Genomic DNA, 21,065 nt, shown 5'->3' on the forward strand with positions numbered 1-21,065 from the left:
ACTCTTACTTATAAGAGTGTGTGTGTGTGTGTGTGTGGTTACTGCAAGGTTTCTGTCTAACAAATTCACTAACAAGGCATTAAGGCAGGGGACTATAGACGACACTTGCCAAAGTGGCAGTGCAGTAGGACTACATCTGAAACCACGTTGTGAAGCAAACTTTCTAACTATGCAGCCATGTCTGTGCCTATATCCACAGTCGATACCTTCTAAATACATTTACGATCTTAGTCTGAAACAAAACAATTTTAGTCACAGTAAAAAATTTTCTTTTTAAATGATGAAAACAAAAGAACGTATCAAACACAGAGAAGATCCTTACCAAAGATCCATTTTGTGTTTCTCAGCATAGCACCTCGTAATAACAACTGGTCTGGCCCCAAAGGAATAGCTCTGTAATACAATGACAAAACATATCAGGTGTTAGAACAACAGAAGCATGTGCATCTGAGAAAAAGTGAAAGAGAAGGGAATAAAAACTGATGAGAACTGTATCTTTCGGTTAAGAAGAAAGCACATTAAGCATCTAGCACTTAAATTGGCCATATCAGGCCAAAATATCTTACTGGGTTTATGTTCAAACTGGCCAGATCCAGCCTCTCACAAGCATCTTATAAAATCATTTTAAAAATAAACTATCACACCTTCAAAATCTCAAAGCTATCGGATAATGCCTGACTGGTTAAAAAAATAATCCTTTCTGTGATTGGTTAAAAAATAATCCTTTCTGCTTTAGGCACAAGGCCTGAAATTTGGGGGAGGAGCCACTTGATTAGATTGACCCCACCTCGCCAGAAATAGGGAAAGAGGGCGGCTTATAAATGCCAAAACCTACCCTGGCGAAGAATGTACCCCACAACATAGATTAGTAGTTAGCGACTTTGGGATCAAGGCAAAATGGGTGCCCAGAATTAGACAGGCTTGGAGAAGAAGGGTGTGGAAGCTTAAAGACCCTGCAAACGGACAGAGACTTAGAGACAAGTTACTTGAAGCATTTAACGAAATAGAAGGGGATATAGCATCATACAACGTGGAAGACAATTGGAGATTTCTGCGGGACAACCTGTTGAAAGCCACCGACCAGATTTGTGGGTGGTGTAAGGTCCCCTCCCAACCCAGAGTAACGTGGTGGTGGAACAAGGAGGTAGACAGGGCTATTAGACAAAAGAAACAAGCTTGGAAGGACTGGAAGAACGGTGGTAGCAGGGAATTGTACCAATGTGCCAGAAGGGAGGCTAGGCGACAGGTTTATTTAGCCAGAGGGGAAGCAGATAAGGAAAGATTTGCCAATGTTCTGCGCCGTGAGGACCAAAGACTCGAGGTATTTCGGGTTGCAAGACAGTGTAGGAGAGAGAATAGTGATGTTGTAGGAGAGAAATGTGTTCGCATGGATGATGGTACGCTTGCATTAAATGAGGATGCAAAGAAAGAGGTCTGGAGATGCCACTACGATAGATTGCTTAATAAAGAGAATGAATGGGAGAAAGAGAGCCTGCCTTATGTCGACCCAATAGAGGGACCAGCTATCCGAGTTGATAGTACCAGGGTAGATAAAGCAATTAAGAGTATGAAGACCGGGAAAGCCCCCGGCCCATCAGGAATCACTGCAGAGATGCTCAAAATATCTGGCAGTGTTGGCTATAGCCTAGTCACCCGTATTACGAACCAGGTGATACACGAAGGAGTCATACCCTATGACTGGTGTAGCAGCATCATAGTCAACTGCTACAAAGGTAAAGGGGACGCTTTAGATACAAATAATTACAGAGGCATCAAGCTGTTAGATCAGGTTATGAAAGTTACAGAGAGGGTCATAGCCCAACTAATTAGGGAGCGAATCAATTTAGATGAGATGCAGTTTGGGTTCGTGCCAGGTAAAAGCACTACTGATGCCTTATTTCTAGTGAGACAGTTGCAAGAGAAATACCTAGCCAAGGATAAACCTCTGTACCTGGCTTTCGTTGACATGGAGAAAGCCTTTGACAGGGTCCCCCGATCCCTTATCTGGTGGTCAATGAGGAAACTTGGGATAGAAGAATGGCTAGTGAGAGCTGTGCGAGCCATGTACAGAGATGCGGCCAGTAAGGTGAGGGTTGGAAATGAGTACAGCAATGAATTCCGGGTAGAGGTAGGGGTCCACCAAGGTTCCGTCCTCAGCCCCCTATTATTTACCATAGTCCTCCAGGCAATCACAGAGGAGTTCAAGACAGGTTGCCCCTGGGAGCTCCTCTATGCTGATGACCTTGCCCTAATTGCGGAGTCACTATCAGAACTAGAGGAGAAGTTTCAGGTGTGGAAGCAAGGTCTAGAATTGAAGGGCCTTAGAGTCAACCTAGCTAAAACCAAAATCCTAATAAGTAGGAAGGTAGATAAAACACAAACCCCTTCAGGTAGATGGCCCTGCTCAGTATGTAGAAAAGGAGTAGGTAGTAACTCTATAAGATGTACCCGGTGCAAGCTATGGACACATAAGAGGTGCAGCAACATCAAAGGCAGGTTAACTAGCAAGTTAGTTTTTGTTTGTGGCAGATGTTCAGGTGCAATAAAGACTGCAAACAAACAGGAAACAACTTCTATCTCATTCCAGGGTGAAAAACTAGAGGTAGTCGATAGCTTCCGCTATCTGGGCGACCAAGTTAGTAGTGGGGGTGGGTGCGCTGAAAGTGTAGCTGCTAGAATAAGAATAGCCTGGGCAAAGTTTAGAGAGCTCTTACCCCTGCTGGCGACAAAGGGACTCTCACTCAGAGTAAAAGGCAGACTGTATGACGCATGCGTACGAACAACCATGCTACATGGCAGTGAAACATGGGCTGTAACTGCTGAGGACATACGTAAGCTCGCAAGGAATGAAGCCAGTATGCTCCGCTGGATGTGTAATGTCAATGTGAATACCCGTCAGAGTGTAAGTATCTTGAGAGAAAAGCTGAACATTAGAAGCATCAGTTGTGGCGTGCAAGAGAGACGATTGCGCTGGTATGGACATGTGGTGAGAATGGAGGAGGATAGCTGCGTGAAAAAGTGCCACACCCTAACAGTTGAGGGAACCCGTGGAAGAGGTAGGCCCAGGAAGACCTGGGCTGAGGTGGTGAGGCAAGACCTTCGTACATTGGGCCTCACCGAGGCGATGACTACGGACCGAGACCTTTGGAAATGGGCTGTGCGTGAGAAGACCCGGCAAGCCAAGTAAGATCGTTGCCAGTGCCCCTGGACTGGTTCTTGTGCGGGTGGCACATGAGATGCACCATTTTGAGCGTGGCCGTTGCCAGTACCGCCTGACTGGCTCCTGTAGGATTTTCGAGCGAGATCGTTGCCAGTGCCCCTGGACTGGCTTGTGCGGGTGGCACATAAAAGACACCATTTCGAGCGTGGCCGTTTTCGTGCGGGTGACACGTAAAAGCACCCACTACACTCTCTGAGTGGTTGGCGTTAGGAAGGGCATCCAGCTGTAGAAACTCTGCCAAATCAGACTGGAGCCTGGTGTTGCCATCCGGTTTCACCAGTCCTCAGTCAAATCGTCCAACCCATGCTAGCATGGAAAGCGGACGTTAAACGATGATGATGATGACACAGCTGGTACTTAGTTTATTGATCTCGAAAGGATGAAAGGCAAAGTCGACCTCAGTGGAATTTGAACTCAGAATGTAGTGGCAGACAGTACACCGCTAAGAATTTCACCCGGCGTTCTTATGATTCTGCCAGCTCGCTGCCTCAATTAATTAAAAATAATGTGAATAAATAAGTATTACATTTCACAGAGTAATCTGAATGGTAAAGGGTTGATCGGTATGAATAGTGCCACTACTGGAAGGTGGTGGTTGCAGTTGATGTAGCTGTTTAGTTCCAGATCAGCCATGGCTGAACAGCAGGCGCTTACAATCCAACTGTGACCACCTTGTCATTTTGTGTATGAGGAACCACACTGTCTCATATGTTCTCCCGTTTTTAAAACGCAAGTTAAGTGATTTGAAGTTAATTTGACTACTATATCCAGCTCTCTTGTTAGCATGGTGAAAGACATAATGGTTCTGGGGGTGATGATAGTGGGTGGTGGTGTTCCTTAGCCCTATGTTGGCTTGGTTGAACCACTTACAATTAAATCCTTCCAGCAATGACCATCCTGTCCTTTTCTAGCTGTCAATGTACTATTCTCTTCGTTGGCCTTTCAAAGCCTAGCCAGGCTCATGGGCCCGGTTTCCCGGTTTCTATGGCTCATGTGTCCCCCCCCCCCACCAGCTGGACAGGATGCCAGTCCATCACAGCGTTACTCAAGAAACAGGAAGAAAGAGTTAGAGAAAGTTGGGGCGAAAGAGTACAACAGGGGTCGCCACCACCACCCTGCCGGAGCCTCGTGGTGGTTCGCTCAATAAACACACACAACGCCCGGTCTGGGAATCGAAACCGTGATCCTCCGACCGCGAGTCCGCTGCGCTAACCACTGGGCCATTGTGCCTCCACCAATGTACTATTAGATATCATCATTTTCACAACGGTAGGATATGATTACAGGGAAATTTAGCAGCTATTTCTAGCTGGTCAAGCAACCACATGCAAGTATCCAACTGGTTTGATGGTGATGCTATTGATGAGTGATGATGATACTGGTGATGTGCAATACTAATGGAGATGATGATGCTGATGGGAATGATGATGCTGATTGTGGTGAAGCTAATGTTAATGTTTATGATGGTGGTGATGGTAATACTAATGATGAGGATGATGATGATAATGACTGTACTGATTGTGATGATGCTAGTGATACCATTGGCACTGATCACGATAGGGTTGATGATGGTAATATATACGAGTAATTTAGACCAAAGTCAATGCCCATCTTAGAATACATCTTCAAGAGTGTACTAGCTATGACCATTCAGTCTTTCATTTCAGTGTATCAGCAACTGCCTTATCCGATGTGTGATTTCATGGAGATTTGGCAACTGTTATTTCTAGCAAGTCTCATACATCATGTGGAGGTGCAATGGCCCAGTGGTTAGGGCAGTGGACTCATGGTCATAGGATCGCAGTTTCGATTCCCAGACCGGGCGTTGTGAGTGTTTATTGAGCGAAAACACCTAAAGTTCCACGAGGCTCCGGCAGGGGGTAGGTGGCGAACTCTGCTGTACTCTTTCACCACAACTGTCTCTCACTCTTTCTTCCTGTTTCTGTTGTGCCTGTATTTCAAAGGGCCAGCCTTGTCACACTGTGTCACGCTGAATATCCCCGAGAACTACGTTAAGGGGTACACGTGTCTGTGGAGTGCTCAGCCACTTGCACGTTAATTTCACGAGCAAGCTGTTCCGTTGATCGGATCAACTGGAACCCTCGACGTCGTAAGCGACGGAGCGCCAACAACAACATAAGATCATGTAGATAGTGTCCGGTTACTTCATTGATGACAATAATTTTAATGATGGTAATGATTAAGCATCAATTGGAACAAGGATATACACCATAACTTCACAACCCTACAAACAATTGTTTACACACCCCAAGTCAATGAGGGAGCTGTATGTGCTCGATGGACATGCAAGAAATAGCAGTAAAATCTCTCTTGAATTATACTCTAGCATGATAGAAAAAGAGGACACAACGGATGATAATATGGCCCTCAATTCACTATGCTTAGAAAAAAGATGGGAAGGTCAAGGCAGGAAGGTCTTTGATTACACATTCACTATCTCAGGGTCCCAGGTTAACATGGAAGTAAACTATTCACATCACCGAAAGAAATAAAAAAAAAAACAGAAAAAGTGCTAGACCAGAGAATAATAAAATGCCTACACACATTTCCTTCTTTTTTTAAAATTACATACATTAATATTCATACATGCGATATACACAATGACATATACATATTTATACTTTCAAATACATGAGAACAACAATTCTATTAATATATTCAAAGACATTACATATTTGCATAACCTTATACACACACACACATGCCCATACAGGCATGCATGTGAAAAACACAGACCTCATACATACACACAATATACAAACAGACCCTCATACACTAAAACATACAATACACTTCTTCATACATACAACACACACATGCCTTCATAAACACACACACACACACACACACACACACACAATGTACACACAAAAGCTTGTACAAACACACAACATAGACTCACATAAATATATATATATATAACACGCTCCACTTCATATATGTAAACAGCATACATACATCCCTTATACATAATCACACACATAGACAGTAATATATTCATGTATAATAAAAAAAAAAACAATGACTCATTTACTGAAGGATTAATTACCAAAGCAGAGAGGAAGAATTAAAAAAAATAAAGGACGAATCAAAGATACAAATCTGCCATTGGTCGAAACTTACTGTCTGCCAGATGGCCGGATATTGCCAGCAAAATCATAAAGGAAACGGTTTGGTGTTTCACATTCAACGGTGCCACTGAGTTCCATGAGGTCTTGATGTGTCAGTAACCCAGATGTTTGAGGCAAACCCTGGAAAGACAATAGATACAAACACTGAGTGTCTGATAGGACAAGGGGATAAGTTACACTCAAACAGCCACACTCACATTTCCCTATAAGCTTGAGTGTGATGTTTCAATGTTTGTTTCACCTAACACAGATTAGTGAGGTTAATTGGCCCCAAATACCAGGGCTGACTGTCTTTTCACACCTTAATTTTCCTTCCTGCCCTTAATTGTTTTTCAACAGACTGAGTTTTTAGACAGGCTGAAAGAGGTAATGCCCATGATGTTTGCAGGAAGAATGTAGACAGAAAGGAAATAATATCTGACAGGCTACACTTCAGTAAAGGTGTCAGGGATAGTGTTAAACCAGGAAGCATGTGAAACTAATCACTCAAAAGAGACAGATAAATCAAGGATGAATAACAGGTGCCCAAACTAAACATTACTTATATCAATGTTACCTGTTCAGGTGGGCCTACAAAGTCATCAGTACTGCAGTTCTCTTCCTTCCTGACAAAACTTTATTAAAAAACAAAAAATCCATCTGGTGTAGATATAGCAAGTGCAGGTATGTATGTATGGTTAGGAAGCTTGCTTCCCAACCATGCAGTCTCAGATTCAGTCCCCCTGCACAGCACCTTGGGCAAGTGTCTTCTCCTACAGTCCTGGGTCAACCAGTACTTCTTCATGAATTGATTTGGTAGACAGAAACTAGAAGAAGCTTGTGAAGTGGTTGTAAATGAGCATCACCATCATAAAAGCAGTGTAATTTGTTTCCAGTCTTCCATAAAAAAAAATGTTTGACCATAGGGAAGTATTACCTCACTTGGAAACAGATGGGTGTTGGTGACAGGAAGGGCATCTGGCAGTTGAAAATATGCCTCACTCATGCAAACATGGAAAAGTGGACACTAAATGATAATGATGACGTTGATCTCATCATCATCATCATTTAGTATCCATTGTCCATGCTGGCATGAGTTGGATAATTTGACCAGGGCTGGCAAGCTGGAAGGCCGCACTAGACCTCAGTCTGATTTTGCATTGTTTCTACGGTTGGATGCTCTTCCTAATGCCAACCACTCTGAGAATGTAATTGGTGCTTTTATGTGCCACTGCCATCCTACTATGTCCCTCCCTCCCACACACATTCTTAAAACACTATATCTCCTTTCCCCTTCACAAAACTTTCTTAAGACACCTTTCCTACATTCTTAAGATACAAAATAATAATTTAGAATGGAAAAAACAATAGAGTAAAATTTTCTTCAAAACTTACTTGACGTATTTTCAGGTTGGTTTCCCCATCCAGGTTGGAGGTTTCTATGTAACACATACCTTGGGGCTCACTAGAAAATCAGACAAAAAAAAAAAATAAAACTCATATTTAAAAAAGAGAAAAAAGAAATTAATGCTCCATAAACAGAAAGGTAAAATAAAATCTTAATGGAGATCCTCACAAGTTACCATGATAACCTCAAATTTGATAGTATATCTCTCGACTTCTTGTGTTTCTTGCAGTAAATAGTCACCAGAATTGATAGATTAGCCATAATGAATCGCATTTGAAAAAAATCATATTGGACATGGAAAACAAAACAGAAGCTCATGTTGCACCATTTGATGAATTGGGGTTTGATATTTTGGCAAGGGAACCCTTTGAACTATTCCAAGAGACTAGATTTGTGATGTCAGGAAGTACATCTCTCCAAAGTGATGTCCTTGAGGCACTAGAAAAGATGAGCAATTTTCCTCAAGTCTTGTGTCTATTTTTTTCTCCTCCATCATCCTGAAATATAATGCCAGTAATTGTTGTTAACCAGAACCACATATGATTAGTCCACATTACTCTGTAAGGAGCAGAGGACCAATTACACGGTTTCTCTGGCATATATAGTCCTTCTTGAATAGGACACCAATCCATTGCAGGGTCACTCGTTTTGACCATCTGAGTGAACTGGAGCAATGTGAAATGAAGTGTTTGCTCAAGAACACAAAGCACTTCCTGATCTGGGAATGGAAACTATGATCTTATGTTGTATTTTCTCTTGTAAAGAAACCTTCTGTCAGCTATTGTGAAATCATCATCACTTAGCAATGAACTGGCAGAATTGGTGTCTTGTGGTATTAGTTAAGTCCTTTTACTGCATACTGAGTGCAAATGCTATAGAGATCAGATTGCTATTCTTCCTTCTGGGGTCAACAGAATAAGTCCAAATCCCAAACTAAATACTAGAATTGATATAATTGAATAAAACCTTGAATGCTATACTCCAGTATGGCCACAATCCAACAAAAGTGGTTGCATCCTCAAGTAAGGCACTTTGTTCCACTTTCACATTGCTCCAGTCTACCTAGCTGTAAATGAGTACCAGCCAGGTACCAGAACAGCTCTCTCTCCCTCCAGCTGTTTCACTCTTGATGGGCCACTGCAGGAAGGGCAAGAGGGTTGAGACAGCATCTGTCTCTAGTCCCGACTACAAAATACACTTAACTCAGTTAGCAAAAGCATGGTATTACAATTCTACATGACCAAGATGAGGAATTCATAGATCATCGTTTCAGTTTCAAGACCGGGCGGTGTGTTGTATTCTTGAACAAAACACTTCATCTTATGCTGCTCTGCGATCACTTTGGCATCTGATGTGTGGCACACTGTGCACCTGTTCAGACAATGTTGATTTGAGGGAGAGAGTGAGCTGAGGTACAGAACATACATTTGATCATTATAAACAAATCATTTGTGCAGGTCGTTCAGCAAAGGCTGAACACTCATATGCTGCCTTCAATGGGAGAGTCCATCATACTGAGCATATATTAGTCTGACTGGTATCCTTGTCTTGGTTGTTGCTTTCACTATATCTTGGCTGTTGCATGGTTTCTATGGCTGGATGCCCTTCCTGACAGAAAAATGAGAAGACAGGACAATCCCATATGAAGACCTTTTAATTATAGGTCTGCTCAATCAAGGTTGACCTGGGGCTAAAGATACCACCCAAAATCCAGCTGCAACAACATCACAACTAGTGGACAGAGAGATAACCATTTAGATTCTCTTTACTTCTCTTTAAATAAAGCCATTAATTTCAGCAACAGTAAATTGATGCAAATAGACAATAGACAAGCTTAAGAAGACATCAATTCTACCTGATAGTGAAGTGCTAACTTCGAGAAAGAGAAGCAGTGAGGAAAAGTGAGAGGAGAGAGAGAGAGCCTTCAACCTCAACTACAGGACAACGTCCTGTAGATACGATGCACTGCTTCACTGAACAGCCAGGTATCATCTCGATTTTACATCAACATTTGTCAAAGATAATTAAAGATACTTATTAACTCATCTGATAAAACCTGAAGGCCTTTGGATAGCAGTTTATTTATTTAGTGAAGCGTAACTGCACGCATAGCAGTAGCAATTATTATTATTATTATTATTATTATTATAAACTGTGTCAATCCAGATTAACCTGACTATTGACTGAAACAGCAAATTAGTGTGATCAGACTGACAAAAAGACAGGATATTTCACAAGATGAGATGAGACGAGGTGAGGTGATGCAAGTGGATGAAATTTTGTCACAGAATCAATAAATGCAGGAACGGATGGACAAGTGAATGTGCTAGGAGTGGACTGGATGGTGGTGGGGTGATGTTGGAGTCTAATGAGATACATCAACAAAGGAACGAAACAAAACAAGAAAATAAAAAAAGAATTAAAAAAAAGAGAACATTTAATCCTGAAGAAGAAAGGTTACAAGTTAATGTTGTGAAAAGATTTCAATTAAAATTTAAAATAAATTTACTAATTAATGAATTAAATGCTTAAGCCTTCAAGCCGCAGCGAAGGCATGAAGTTTAGTGGTTAGATTATGTTTAGCTTATGATCCTAAGATTGTGGGTTCAATTCCTGGACCAAGTGTTTTGTATCCTTGAGCAAGATACTTCATTTCCCATTGCTCCAGTCTACTCAGCTGTAAATGTGTACCAGCTTAGTGTTGGTGTAGTCCTCTCTCCATTCAGGGCTATGAGGCTGAGAAGTGCCTATGACTACATAGGCACTTAAAACAATTATTGGAAACAAGGTACATAACCTTTTCTACTCTAGGCACAAAATTTTGGGGGTGGGGGGCCAGTCGATTAGATTGACCTCAGTATGCAACTGGTACTTATTTTATCGACCCCAAAAGGATGAAAGGCAAAGTCGACCTCGGCGGAATTTGAACTCAGAACGTAACGACAGGCAAAATACTGTTAAGCATTTCACCTGGCGTGCTAACGCTTCTGCCAGCTCGCTGCCTTAAACAAGGTACATAAAACCAAGCCATACCACCTATCAGCTGGTTGTGCTGTTCTTTACATACCACTATTGCTGTTGATGATGATGATAACAATGATGGCATTAAGATGGGGGGTGGGGGAAAAAGGAGAAGCGAGATAAAAATCTGAAAGGGAAAACTAACTATTTAAAATAAACTGTGAAGACTTTTAACACTAACTTTAATCTGGTCTTATCTGGCCCAAATATTCGACATGTTTTATGTTCAAACTGACCAGGCCTTACTTCACACACATACTTTCCAAAGTGTAAAGGCGCTTGGATTAGTGGTTACAGTATTTGGCTCACAATCGTAAGGCTGTGAGCTTGGTTCCTGGTAGCACTCTGTGTCCTTGAGTAACACACTTTATTCTATGTTGCTCCAGTCCACTTAGCTGGCAAAAGTGAGTTGTACCGGTAATTCAAAGGTTCAGCTTTGTCACATTCTCTGTGTCACACTGAATCTCCCTGAGAACTACATTGAGAGCATGCAGGTCTGTGGAGTGCTCAGCCATTTGTATGTTAATTTCATGGGCAGGCTGCTCAGTTGATTGAATTAACCGGAACCTTTGTTGTCGTAACCGACTGAATGCTAGTTTAAACCCTAGAAGGTCATTGTAAAAATATGCCATTGCATTATTGAAATTCTGAAGATATGAGATAAAGTATGATTAATTCAAAAACAATATGAATAAACAAGTATTACATTTGACAGATTAATCATCATCATCATCATCATAGTCGTTTAATGTCCGCTTTCCATGCTAGCATGGGTTGGACAATTTGACTGAGGACTGACGAACCAGATGGCTGCGCCAGGCTCCAATCTGATCTGGCAGAGTTTCTACAGCTGGATGCCTTTCCTAACGCCAACCACTCCAAGAGTGTAGTGGGTGCTTTTATATGCCACCGGTACAAGGGCCAGTCAGGCGGTACTGGCAACGGCCACACTCAAGTGGTGGTTTTTACGTGCTGCCTGCACAGGAGCCAATCTTTGTGTCTGTGTTTGTCCCCCACCTGTCACCACTTGACAAGTGTTGGTGTGTTTGTGTCTCTGTAACTTAGCAGTTGGGAAAAAGATACCAACAGAATAAGTACTAGGCTTTTAAAAACATAATCCTAGGGGTTGATTTAAAACCCTTCAAGGCAGTGCTCCAGTATGGCTGCAGTCAAATGACTGAAACAAGTAAAAGAATACACACACACACACACATCAAATAGCTATGGAGGTTCAGAAGAGTAAAACAGGAATCAAAGAAGTCCACAGGCAAAAAATGGTTGAGAACCAGTGGTTTGGTGAAAAAGTGGAAAGACAGTGATTATGACCTCTTTGAAGAGCTTTTGTCAAGGAAACCCTTGACAAAGAGCACAAATGATTGGTTGCAGTTGAAGGAAGCAGGATTTCAGGATATAAAGTTAATACTAGACTGAAGACTTGAAGGATAGGTAAGTAGTGGTATTAAACTTAGTCAGTAGTAAGTCTACCATCTTGACATTGTAAGTGTTACTGTGATGATGATGATGATGACGATAATGATGATGATGACTGACTGGGACTGAAAGACTCTTTTACTTGTTTCAGTCATTTGACTGTGGCCATACTGGAGCACCGCCTTTAGTCGAGCAAATCGACCCCAGGACTTATTCTTTGTAAGCCTAGTACTTATTCTATCGGTCTCTTTTGCCGAACTGTTAAGTTACAGGGACGTAAACACACCAGCATCGGTTGTCAAGTGTTGGTGGGGACACAAACACAGACACACACATATATACATATATATATATACACACATATATGACGGGCTTCTTTCAGTTTCTGTCTACCAAAGCCACTCACAAGGCTTTGGTCGGCCCGAGGCTATAGTAGAAGACACTTGCCCAAGGTGCCACGCAGTGGGACTGAACCTGGAACCATGTGGTCGGTAAGCAAGCTACTTACCACACAGCCACTCCTGTTTAAAAGAATTATAATTTGATGCCACTTCAGACAAAACAAAGGGGCTTGACTGGCATACTTTAAAAAAAAAAAAATCAAGAACTTTTCAAAGACTTTTTAATTGTACTAGAAAGGGAAGGATGGTTAAAGTATGTTCTGAAAGATAACTTACAGAGATAACTGAAATGTATGGAGCAGGGATGGGCAATCACTGATTTGATTTTTTTTGTTTAATCCTTTATCATTCAAAACCAGACAAAGCTAGACTGCTATCATAAAAGACAGTTTTGTTAGCTGGAAACCACTCATGTTATGATTTATTGTTGTTGTTATTGTTTAACTCCAGGTTAGTGCTGATCAAGCAGACCTCAAAGTAATCCAGACATGTCCAGCCCATATTGTTTTCAGGCAAATTATCCATAGTATGTTTCTTTTTTTTTTAAGGTAACATATAGTTTGAGGAGAATTTGGTTGCTATTTCTAACAGGTTGGGCAATGATACCGAGGCTTCCTCATTATCCCAACACGTCTTCAAAGTACTGTGGTTTCGCTCCATGCTAGACCAGAGTAAGCAGAGCTATGACCCCAAAACACTCCGGATGTGACCCTGTCTTTCTAGAACTACAACACTTATGCATTCATCATCATCATCATCATCATCATCGTTTAACGTCCGCTTTCCATGGGTTGGACGATTTGACTGAGGACTGGTGAAACCGGATGGCAACACCAGGCTCCAATCTGATTTGGCAGAGTTTCTATAGCTGGATGCCCTTCCTAACACCAACCACTCTGAGAGTGTAGTGGGTGCTTTTACGTGCCACCCGCACGAAGGCCAGTCAGGCGGTACTGGCAACGGCCACGCTCAAATGGTGTATTTTATGCGCCATCTGCACAAGAGCCAGTCCAGGGGCACTGGCAACGATCTCGCTCGAAAGTTCATTACACATGCCACGGGCACAGGTGCCATCCCGATTTCACTTTCGCTTGCCCCAATAAGTCTTCGCAAGCTGAGTTTCGTGTATTCTTCCTTGTTTTTTTTTGTAAGATAGATGGATATGGTTTAAAAGAGTTTGGCTGCTATTTCTAACTGGTCAAAAGATTACAGAGAGGTTAACCTCATTAGCAAGTGTGCCCAATGTATTTGGACAGAGGAGATGTTACAGAAAGAGAGGTAGTTTGTTAGTGAAAAGCGATGAGCCCAGTTGCAATTTACCTGGGAGAGACCAACTGTAATTTACTCACCTGGAAGACAGCAGCAGCAAATCAGCAGGAAAGAACTTGCTACTCGTGATCTTGACCAGATCTCCCACTGTTACGTCAATCCACTTAACAGGAAACCAGTCACCATTTTTTAACACTGCAAAAATAAAGAAGGCAACATGTAAACTGCTGTACATTTGGAAATTGGGAAGGAGAAACAACAAGAACTGGGTGGGAGATATGCCAGAACAATTTACCATCAACAAAAAATATCATTCAGGTTTAATATGAATAAGAGTAACTAAAGGATTTGAAGGAATAAAATTCTCTGCATCATCAAACATATTAGGAAACCTCATCCTTAACCCATTACCTACCAGTGATCTAATATGAGATCACTTAAAAATTACAAATTTCGTAATTATCTGTCAATATTTACACATATCTAACCTTTTTGCTATATCTCCTGATAGTATGATTCCCAGTTTTAAAATGATCCTCGAATCTTCTTTCTATCAAAATTCCATGCTAATTTATATTCTAGACAACTTAATAATGACAGTTATTTCAATAAATTCTTCATTATTTTCAAAATAAATTGAAACAAAGACTGTTTATTTCAGCAGAACTATGGTAACAAAAGTGTTAAAATAGGGTATGACATTCATAAACTTAGTTAAGTCTGGCACAAAAAAGTCAGCAAATACTGAGGTCAATGAAAAATACAGACACCTATGTGATCACCTGGTTTTAAAAAAGAAATTGGTTTTGTTGTAGTCTAAAACAGAATTCCATTACACTGACATATCTGATAATCTTATATGATCAAGATCCCAATACCAGCAGATTCACAAACCTGCATTATATTTTCCAAAGCAATTAAAAAAAAAACTAAACAGTTATAAATACACCATTACAACTATCACTGTCCATTTTCCATACTGGCATGAATTGGACAGTTCAACACAAACTGATGAGCCAGTGGACTGTGCTGAGGTTCAATGTCACAATAGAGATAGAGTGGGAACTTTTCTTTTTGTGGCACCAGCATTAGTGAGGTCACTATGTAATTCACAAGACAAGACCCCTAAACTGAGTGGAGGTATAGTATTGAGGAAGGTGAAAGGGTGAGAGGGATAGCAAAAAGGGCCTTGCTGAAGAGATACATGGTTTCTTAAGTTGGGGAGGAGAAAGAGAGAGAGATAGTGAAGATATACTTTTAAGGTACAAGGTGGATATAAGAGAGAGAATAAGGATAGTGGAACAGAAAGGTGGATGGATATAGGAGTTCTCAAAACTGTGAAAAGAGCATGACAGATGGTTAGCAGTGGGGATTGAGATGGATGCATTGAGCTGGACTGACAGGTGCAAGCATGATCAATGGTTTAATATCCATTTGGAGAGGGAGTGAAAAAAATAGGAGTGGGTCAGACAGTATTTTGCCTACAAAAATCCTTAGTTGTTAGTAAGGAGACCAGGAACACAGTCTCTGTAATATGCTCAGAAAAGCGATGTTCAGACAATGTTGAGTAAGGGTTAAGATCAACCAAAGAGTGTTGAACAACTTGTCAATAATAGAGAGTGGATTTTGGATCACATTTGTTTAAATGGAATTGCTCTTTGCTCACTTAAAGAGAGCAAGCATTAGTTCTGCTTAAGATGTTGAATGGAAACAATTAGTACAAAAAATTCTAAGAGAACAAATCCTACAACTTGTAACATTGTACTGTATTTACACATGCAAGTTTCTCTTCTCTATCTAGGCTAGGCTAGGCAATCTCTGAGACTTCATTGAAACTTGACACTCTCTACAGGGCCAAAAGTGCATCATTCCACTGTCATCTATGCAAAGAGCAGTTCAGAGTTTGAAAAACAAAAATCCAAAAAAAAACTTTCATACACATGACTACCCATGCTATTCATACAAATGAGCAGAGATAACCTAGTTAAAAAGTCATTTCATTGGTGGGCAAACCCAAGGTCATGGACACAGTCCAGCCCAATCCAGCCACGGGATATGAATCACAGGACCTTTCGTAATGATAGACTGACATCTTATTAACTAGGAGTAGCTCTGAATCCTCTGCACAGTAAAATACACACACCCACACATATATATACATATATATATTACATATGCATTGACAGACACATATACTCACATATACATTTACAGTCATGCATACATATATTATGTGGAGTAATTAGTGCTCTCACCAAAGCCAACACAAGTGGGGTGGGGTGGATGAAGAAAACCTAATTAAGAACACACAGAAAATAATGTAATTACTTCCCCCACCACCCTACAATGTGTGCGTGTGTGTGTGTGTGTGTGTGTGTGTGTGTGTGTGTGTGTGTGAGTAAAGGAGATGAGAGACAAGTAGAATTCTCGAGGAGGAAGAGATTTACATTGAATGCGACCGTGAGCATTAAGCCTGCTTTTAATATACAAAAATCAAATGATGCTTTAGATAAATATCTAAGAATATATTTTGGATAAAAGTCAAGAAGTTTGGCAATCTATTAAATCAAATTAAGAAAGGAAGAGGGTAGCCAGGGGGGAAGGGGTTGAAATTATGTCAGAGGATTGTGTGTGTGTGTGTGTGTGTGTGTGTGTGTGTGTGTGAGTGCATATGTAAATATATGTGCTTGTGTGTGTGCATGTATGTGGTAATTAGGGCAAGTCAGAAATGTCAAAAAACACCCACTTAACAGCAAAGGGGGAAAAGAGAGAGGAGGAATTACATAAGACTACTCAGCTTCACGTCCGTTTCTCTATGTGCGTGTGTGTGTGTCATTTATTATTGCAACAGGAGCACAGATTTATTCTGAGTGTAACTCTATGTACATATGATAGTAATAATGATAATAATAATAATAATAATAATAATAATAATAATAATAATAATAATTAAAAAAAAATAATAATAAATAATAATAATCCTTTCTGATATAGGCACAAGGCCTGAAATTTTGCAGGAGGGGATAGTCAATAATATTCACCCTAGTACTTGACTGGTACTCATTGAATTGACTTCAAAAGGATGAAAGACAAAGTTGATTCTGGCAGGATTTGAACCCAGAACTTAAAGACAGACAAAATGCTGTTGAATATTTTATTCCTTGTGCTAATGGTTCTGCCAGCCTGCTGCCTTAAACAATAATAATAATAACAATAATAATAATAATAATAATAATAATAATAATCCTTTCTACTATAGGTACAAGGCCTGGAATTTTGGGGGAGGGGGTAAGCTAACTACATCAACCCCACCACTCAGCTGGTACTTAATTTATCGACCCCCGAAAGGATGAAAGGCAAAGTCGACCTCGGTTGAATTTGAACTCAGAACGTAAAGACAGATGAAATGCCTCTATGCATTTTGAAGGGTGTGCTAACGAATCTGCCAGCTTTCCACCTTAATGATAATTAATAGTAATGATAATAATAATAATAAATAATAATAATAATAGGCTTGATGAGATCCACTTCAATTTTAGTAGATGAACTGGTTGGAAAGAAAGAAAGGAACATAGACGTACAGAAGGAGCCATGGTGGAAGCGGAGAATTCAAGGTGATATTAAAACTATGCACAAAGATCTGAGTCGCATAGAAGAATGGTCCAAAGGGCAATAGAAAAATGCTAAAGAAGGTGCAACAAAAACAGTATTAAATTAAAATAGCCATCTATGTATCATACATAATGCAATAATAATAATTCCTTCTGCAATAGTCATTGAGCTTGCAATTTGAGGGAAGGAGGTCAAGTCAATTTTATTGACCTCAGTATTCAATTGGTATCTGATTTAACAATCTTGAAAGAATGAGAGGTAAAGTCAACCTCGGTAGACTAATGATAATAGTTTCAAATTTTGGCACAAGACCAGCAATTTTAGAGGAGGGGATAAGTCAATTGTATTGACCCCAGTGTTCCACTGGTACTTATTTTATCAATCCAAAAGGATAAAAGGCAAAGTCAAACTCAGTGGTATTTGAACTCAGAACATAGCTATAGAAGTCACTTCCCCAAGGTGTCACAGAGAGTGCAGAGGAAGTTTATATCATAGAATATGATTCCTATCAAAAGAGTTTAAGGCACACTTCAATTATTAAGACAGTCCAATTTGATTTTAGGGACATTTGGCTGCTATTTCTAGCAGGCATGGATTTGCAGTCAAGAAGTTAGTTCCATGGTCATGTGGTCTGAGATTCAATCCCACTGCATGGCATCTTGGGCAAGTCCCTTTTACTGTCTTCTAACATGCCCCATTTCAATGAGAATTTTACAAATGAAATTCAGCAGATGGAAGCCTGCCAGACAGACTATACCAATTCCTGTGTGGTGGAACTAAACCAACTTCCTATTTAACACAAATGGCAGGCTGCTGTCTGCCATCTGCCAAATTTCATTTGCAAAGGCTTCAGTGAAATTGAGTACAATAGAAGACTCTTGCCAAGAGGCCACACAGTGAAACTGAACCTAGAATCATGCAAGTATGAAACAAACTTCTTAACCACAAACCCACACCTGCTAGACATAGCAGCCAAATGTCCCTCAACTAGCATTGGACTATCTTAACTCTTTCAATACCAACCCGGGGAAAAAACTGCCTCTGGTTCTGTAGTACAAATGTCTTATTTTCATAAGTTTTGAATTCGAATCTTCCACAAAACCTTAGTCACAATTTATGTTTCTATCACTAGCTGAATGATAACTAAGTTATTTTACAAACCTCTTTGTTATGTTTAAAATGAATTGAAAGAAACACAGAACATCTCAAAATAAACACGGTAACAAAAGAGTTAAACACAGAAGACTGCCTTTAATCTGAATTCTAATCACCACCACTGCCACCAGTCTCCACATCCGCATGATCTTTGGCAGCCTTTGCTAGAATCCACTCTGTTGCAAAGTTTTAGATAACCCCGAGACCTGAGCTTTTTTTTCTCCTCCTCCTCCTCATCCCAGTTTTGGACCTCATGGATGTTGATCTTCTTCCTCTGTCTGAGCCACAGTAAAAAGTACAACAAACAAAAACCAAAAGATGATACGATCAAGCAGAAGTTCCTTTCCATCATCATTTAGTGTGTTTTCCATGCTGGCATGGGTTGGATGGTTTTACTGGAGCTGACAAGCCAGAGAGCTACACTGGGTCCCAGTCATCTGTTTTGGCATGGTTCAACAGTTGGACGCCCTTCCTAATGCCAACTGCTTTACAGAGTGTACATGTTTTAAACATGGCACTGGCATGGGTGCTTTCTACATGTAAGTGGCAGAGATGCATTTTTTATCTGGTACACACATGGGTGCTTTCATATATGGCACCGGCATATGTTTTTCATTTATGTGGCACCAGCACAAGTGCTTTATTTTTTTTTATGTGACATCATCATGGGCGCATTTTTATGTGGTGCCAGCATGTAAATTAAATAGTAAAACAGTAACCGAAAAGCATAGCCACAGAAACAATCCAACTACTGAACATCCAAATGCACAGATGCACCAAAACCGACAATGTGGTGCATGAATGTCTTGCATTTAAACACAGAACTGCACAATTATGATATGCACTGTTGGGACTGATATAATCACAGAAGATAAAAGATTTGCAATATGAACATATGCATCACACACACACACACAGAAATATATATATATATATATATATATATATATATAACGTAGATGGTTTTTATTTGTGCATAGGCTACAGTAAAATGAATGAATAATGTATATTTGTATGTTTGAAAAAAATATATTAGAATGCATAGAAATCATCACCCTGAGTTGTTGCATGAACAAATCTACTGATATACCAGTGACTCTGAATGTGTATGTGTGTGTGTATTATATTATGAATGTGTGTGTATAAAACTTCAAACCATATATGAGCTCACAGAAACAACAATGAAGCTGTACATTCAGACAACATATACACACAATAAAAAACCCATATATATATATATATATATATATATATATATATATATATATATATATATATTACTCTACGAAATATATAAAAAAAATATGACTAAATACACACACACACATTATGTATGTATACATACATACATAAAATACATGTCGCATCAAAAATGAAATGCAATTTTGTCAGAGTGTTTTCAAAACAACAATTTTTAGAAGTAGTTTCCGGAAAAAGACGTCAGTACATGTCAATTTTTTTTCCTAAAACAGATTATTTCCAAGTGCTTTCAAGATTATTAATGTACCAAACAATAAAGAAAGCAACACATATACACACATATATTTACTGACACACACTTCACACTACAGTATTTTGGTATAGACATCTTTAATAGATCAGAAAAGAAGATAAAGTGTGATATGTGTTTGCATGTAAATGCGTGTGTGTGTGTGAGAGAGAGAGAGAGAGGGAGAGGAAGAGTGTGCGTATGTGTTTGAATATCTAAGATTTAAGGTTTGTGTGTGTATTTATATATCTGTCAAGGTTTCTTAAAAACAGGTTGTCATGTCTCTCTTTAATACAATCATAGCTCCTCTGTATTACAGAGAAATGACAAACTCTATAATAATAATAATAATAATAATAATAATAATAATAATCCTTTCTGTTATAAGCACAAAACCTGAAATTTTGTTGGAGGGGGCTACTTGATTACATTGACCCCAGTGTTTAACAGGTACTTATTTCGTCAATCCCAAAAGGATGAAAGGTAAAGTTGACCTCGGCAGCATTTGAATTCAGAATGTAATGGCAGACAAAATGCTAAGAATTTTGTGTAGCATGCTAACAATTTTGTCAGACCACCTCCTTAATAATAATACAGAACATAAAGATAGTTCAATAAATCCAAAGAAATAATTCTAGGAACATTCAGGAAATATCACAATGCCAACATTTAATACTTTACCATGTTGGACATAGCAGTCAAGCGATACACACTATATTTTCCGGCATTAAGTCAAATTTTTTAGACCAAAATTTACAGCCAAAAAAAAGGTGAGGTGACTTATATACCAGGACAACTCTGGAGGACCAAAATTTCTTTGTGAAATGGAGCAAGATTTGGAAAGATATTAACAATGTTTGTATGTTTACACATGTTTATGTCACATACTTTATCAGCTTGTATGCCAGGAAACATGGTCATTTGGAGT

At 39.8% G+C, this 21,065-nt stretch overlaps 1 protein-coding gene across 50 annotated transcripts in view; it reads right to left on the reverse strand.

The window, feature by feature from the left end:
- LOC106872891 (phospholipid-transporting ATPase IA) overlaps window positions 1-21,065 on the reverse strand; it is a 422,617-nt gene that overhangs the window by 129,551 nt on the left and 272,001 nt on the right. For all 50 annotated transcript variants that reach the window (XR_016242559.1, XR_016242557.1, XR_016242556.1 and 47 more), the window contains 4 exons: window positions 13,962-14,076; window positions 7,747-7,816; window positions 6,365-6,492; window positions 323-393 (listed from right to left, as the gene is read on the reverse strand). Coding sequence is in view for 42 of the 50 variants with exons in the window: in XM_089354939.1 (XP_089211065.1) it covers window positions 323-393; window positions 6,365-6,492; window positions 7,747-7,816; window positions 13,962-14,076 (384 nt within the window). In the remaining 8 variants the exon portion in view is untranslated. The remainder of the gene's footprint in view (window positions 1-322; window positions 394-6,364; window positions 6,493-7,746; window positions 7,817-13,961; window positions 14,077-21,065) is intronic.

The sequence above is a fragment of the Octopus bimaculoides genome, chromosome 7, assembly GCF_046866305.1.
Source record: "Octopus bimaculoides isolate indiv1 chromosome 7, ASM4686630v1, whole genome shotgun sequence".
NCBI classification, from domain to species: Eukaryota; Metazoa; Mollusca; class Cephalopoda; order Octopoda; family Octopodidae; genus Octopus; species Octopus bimaculoides.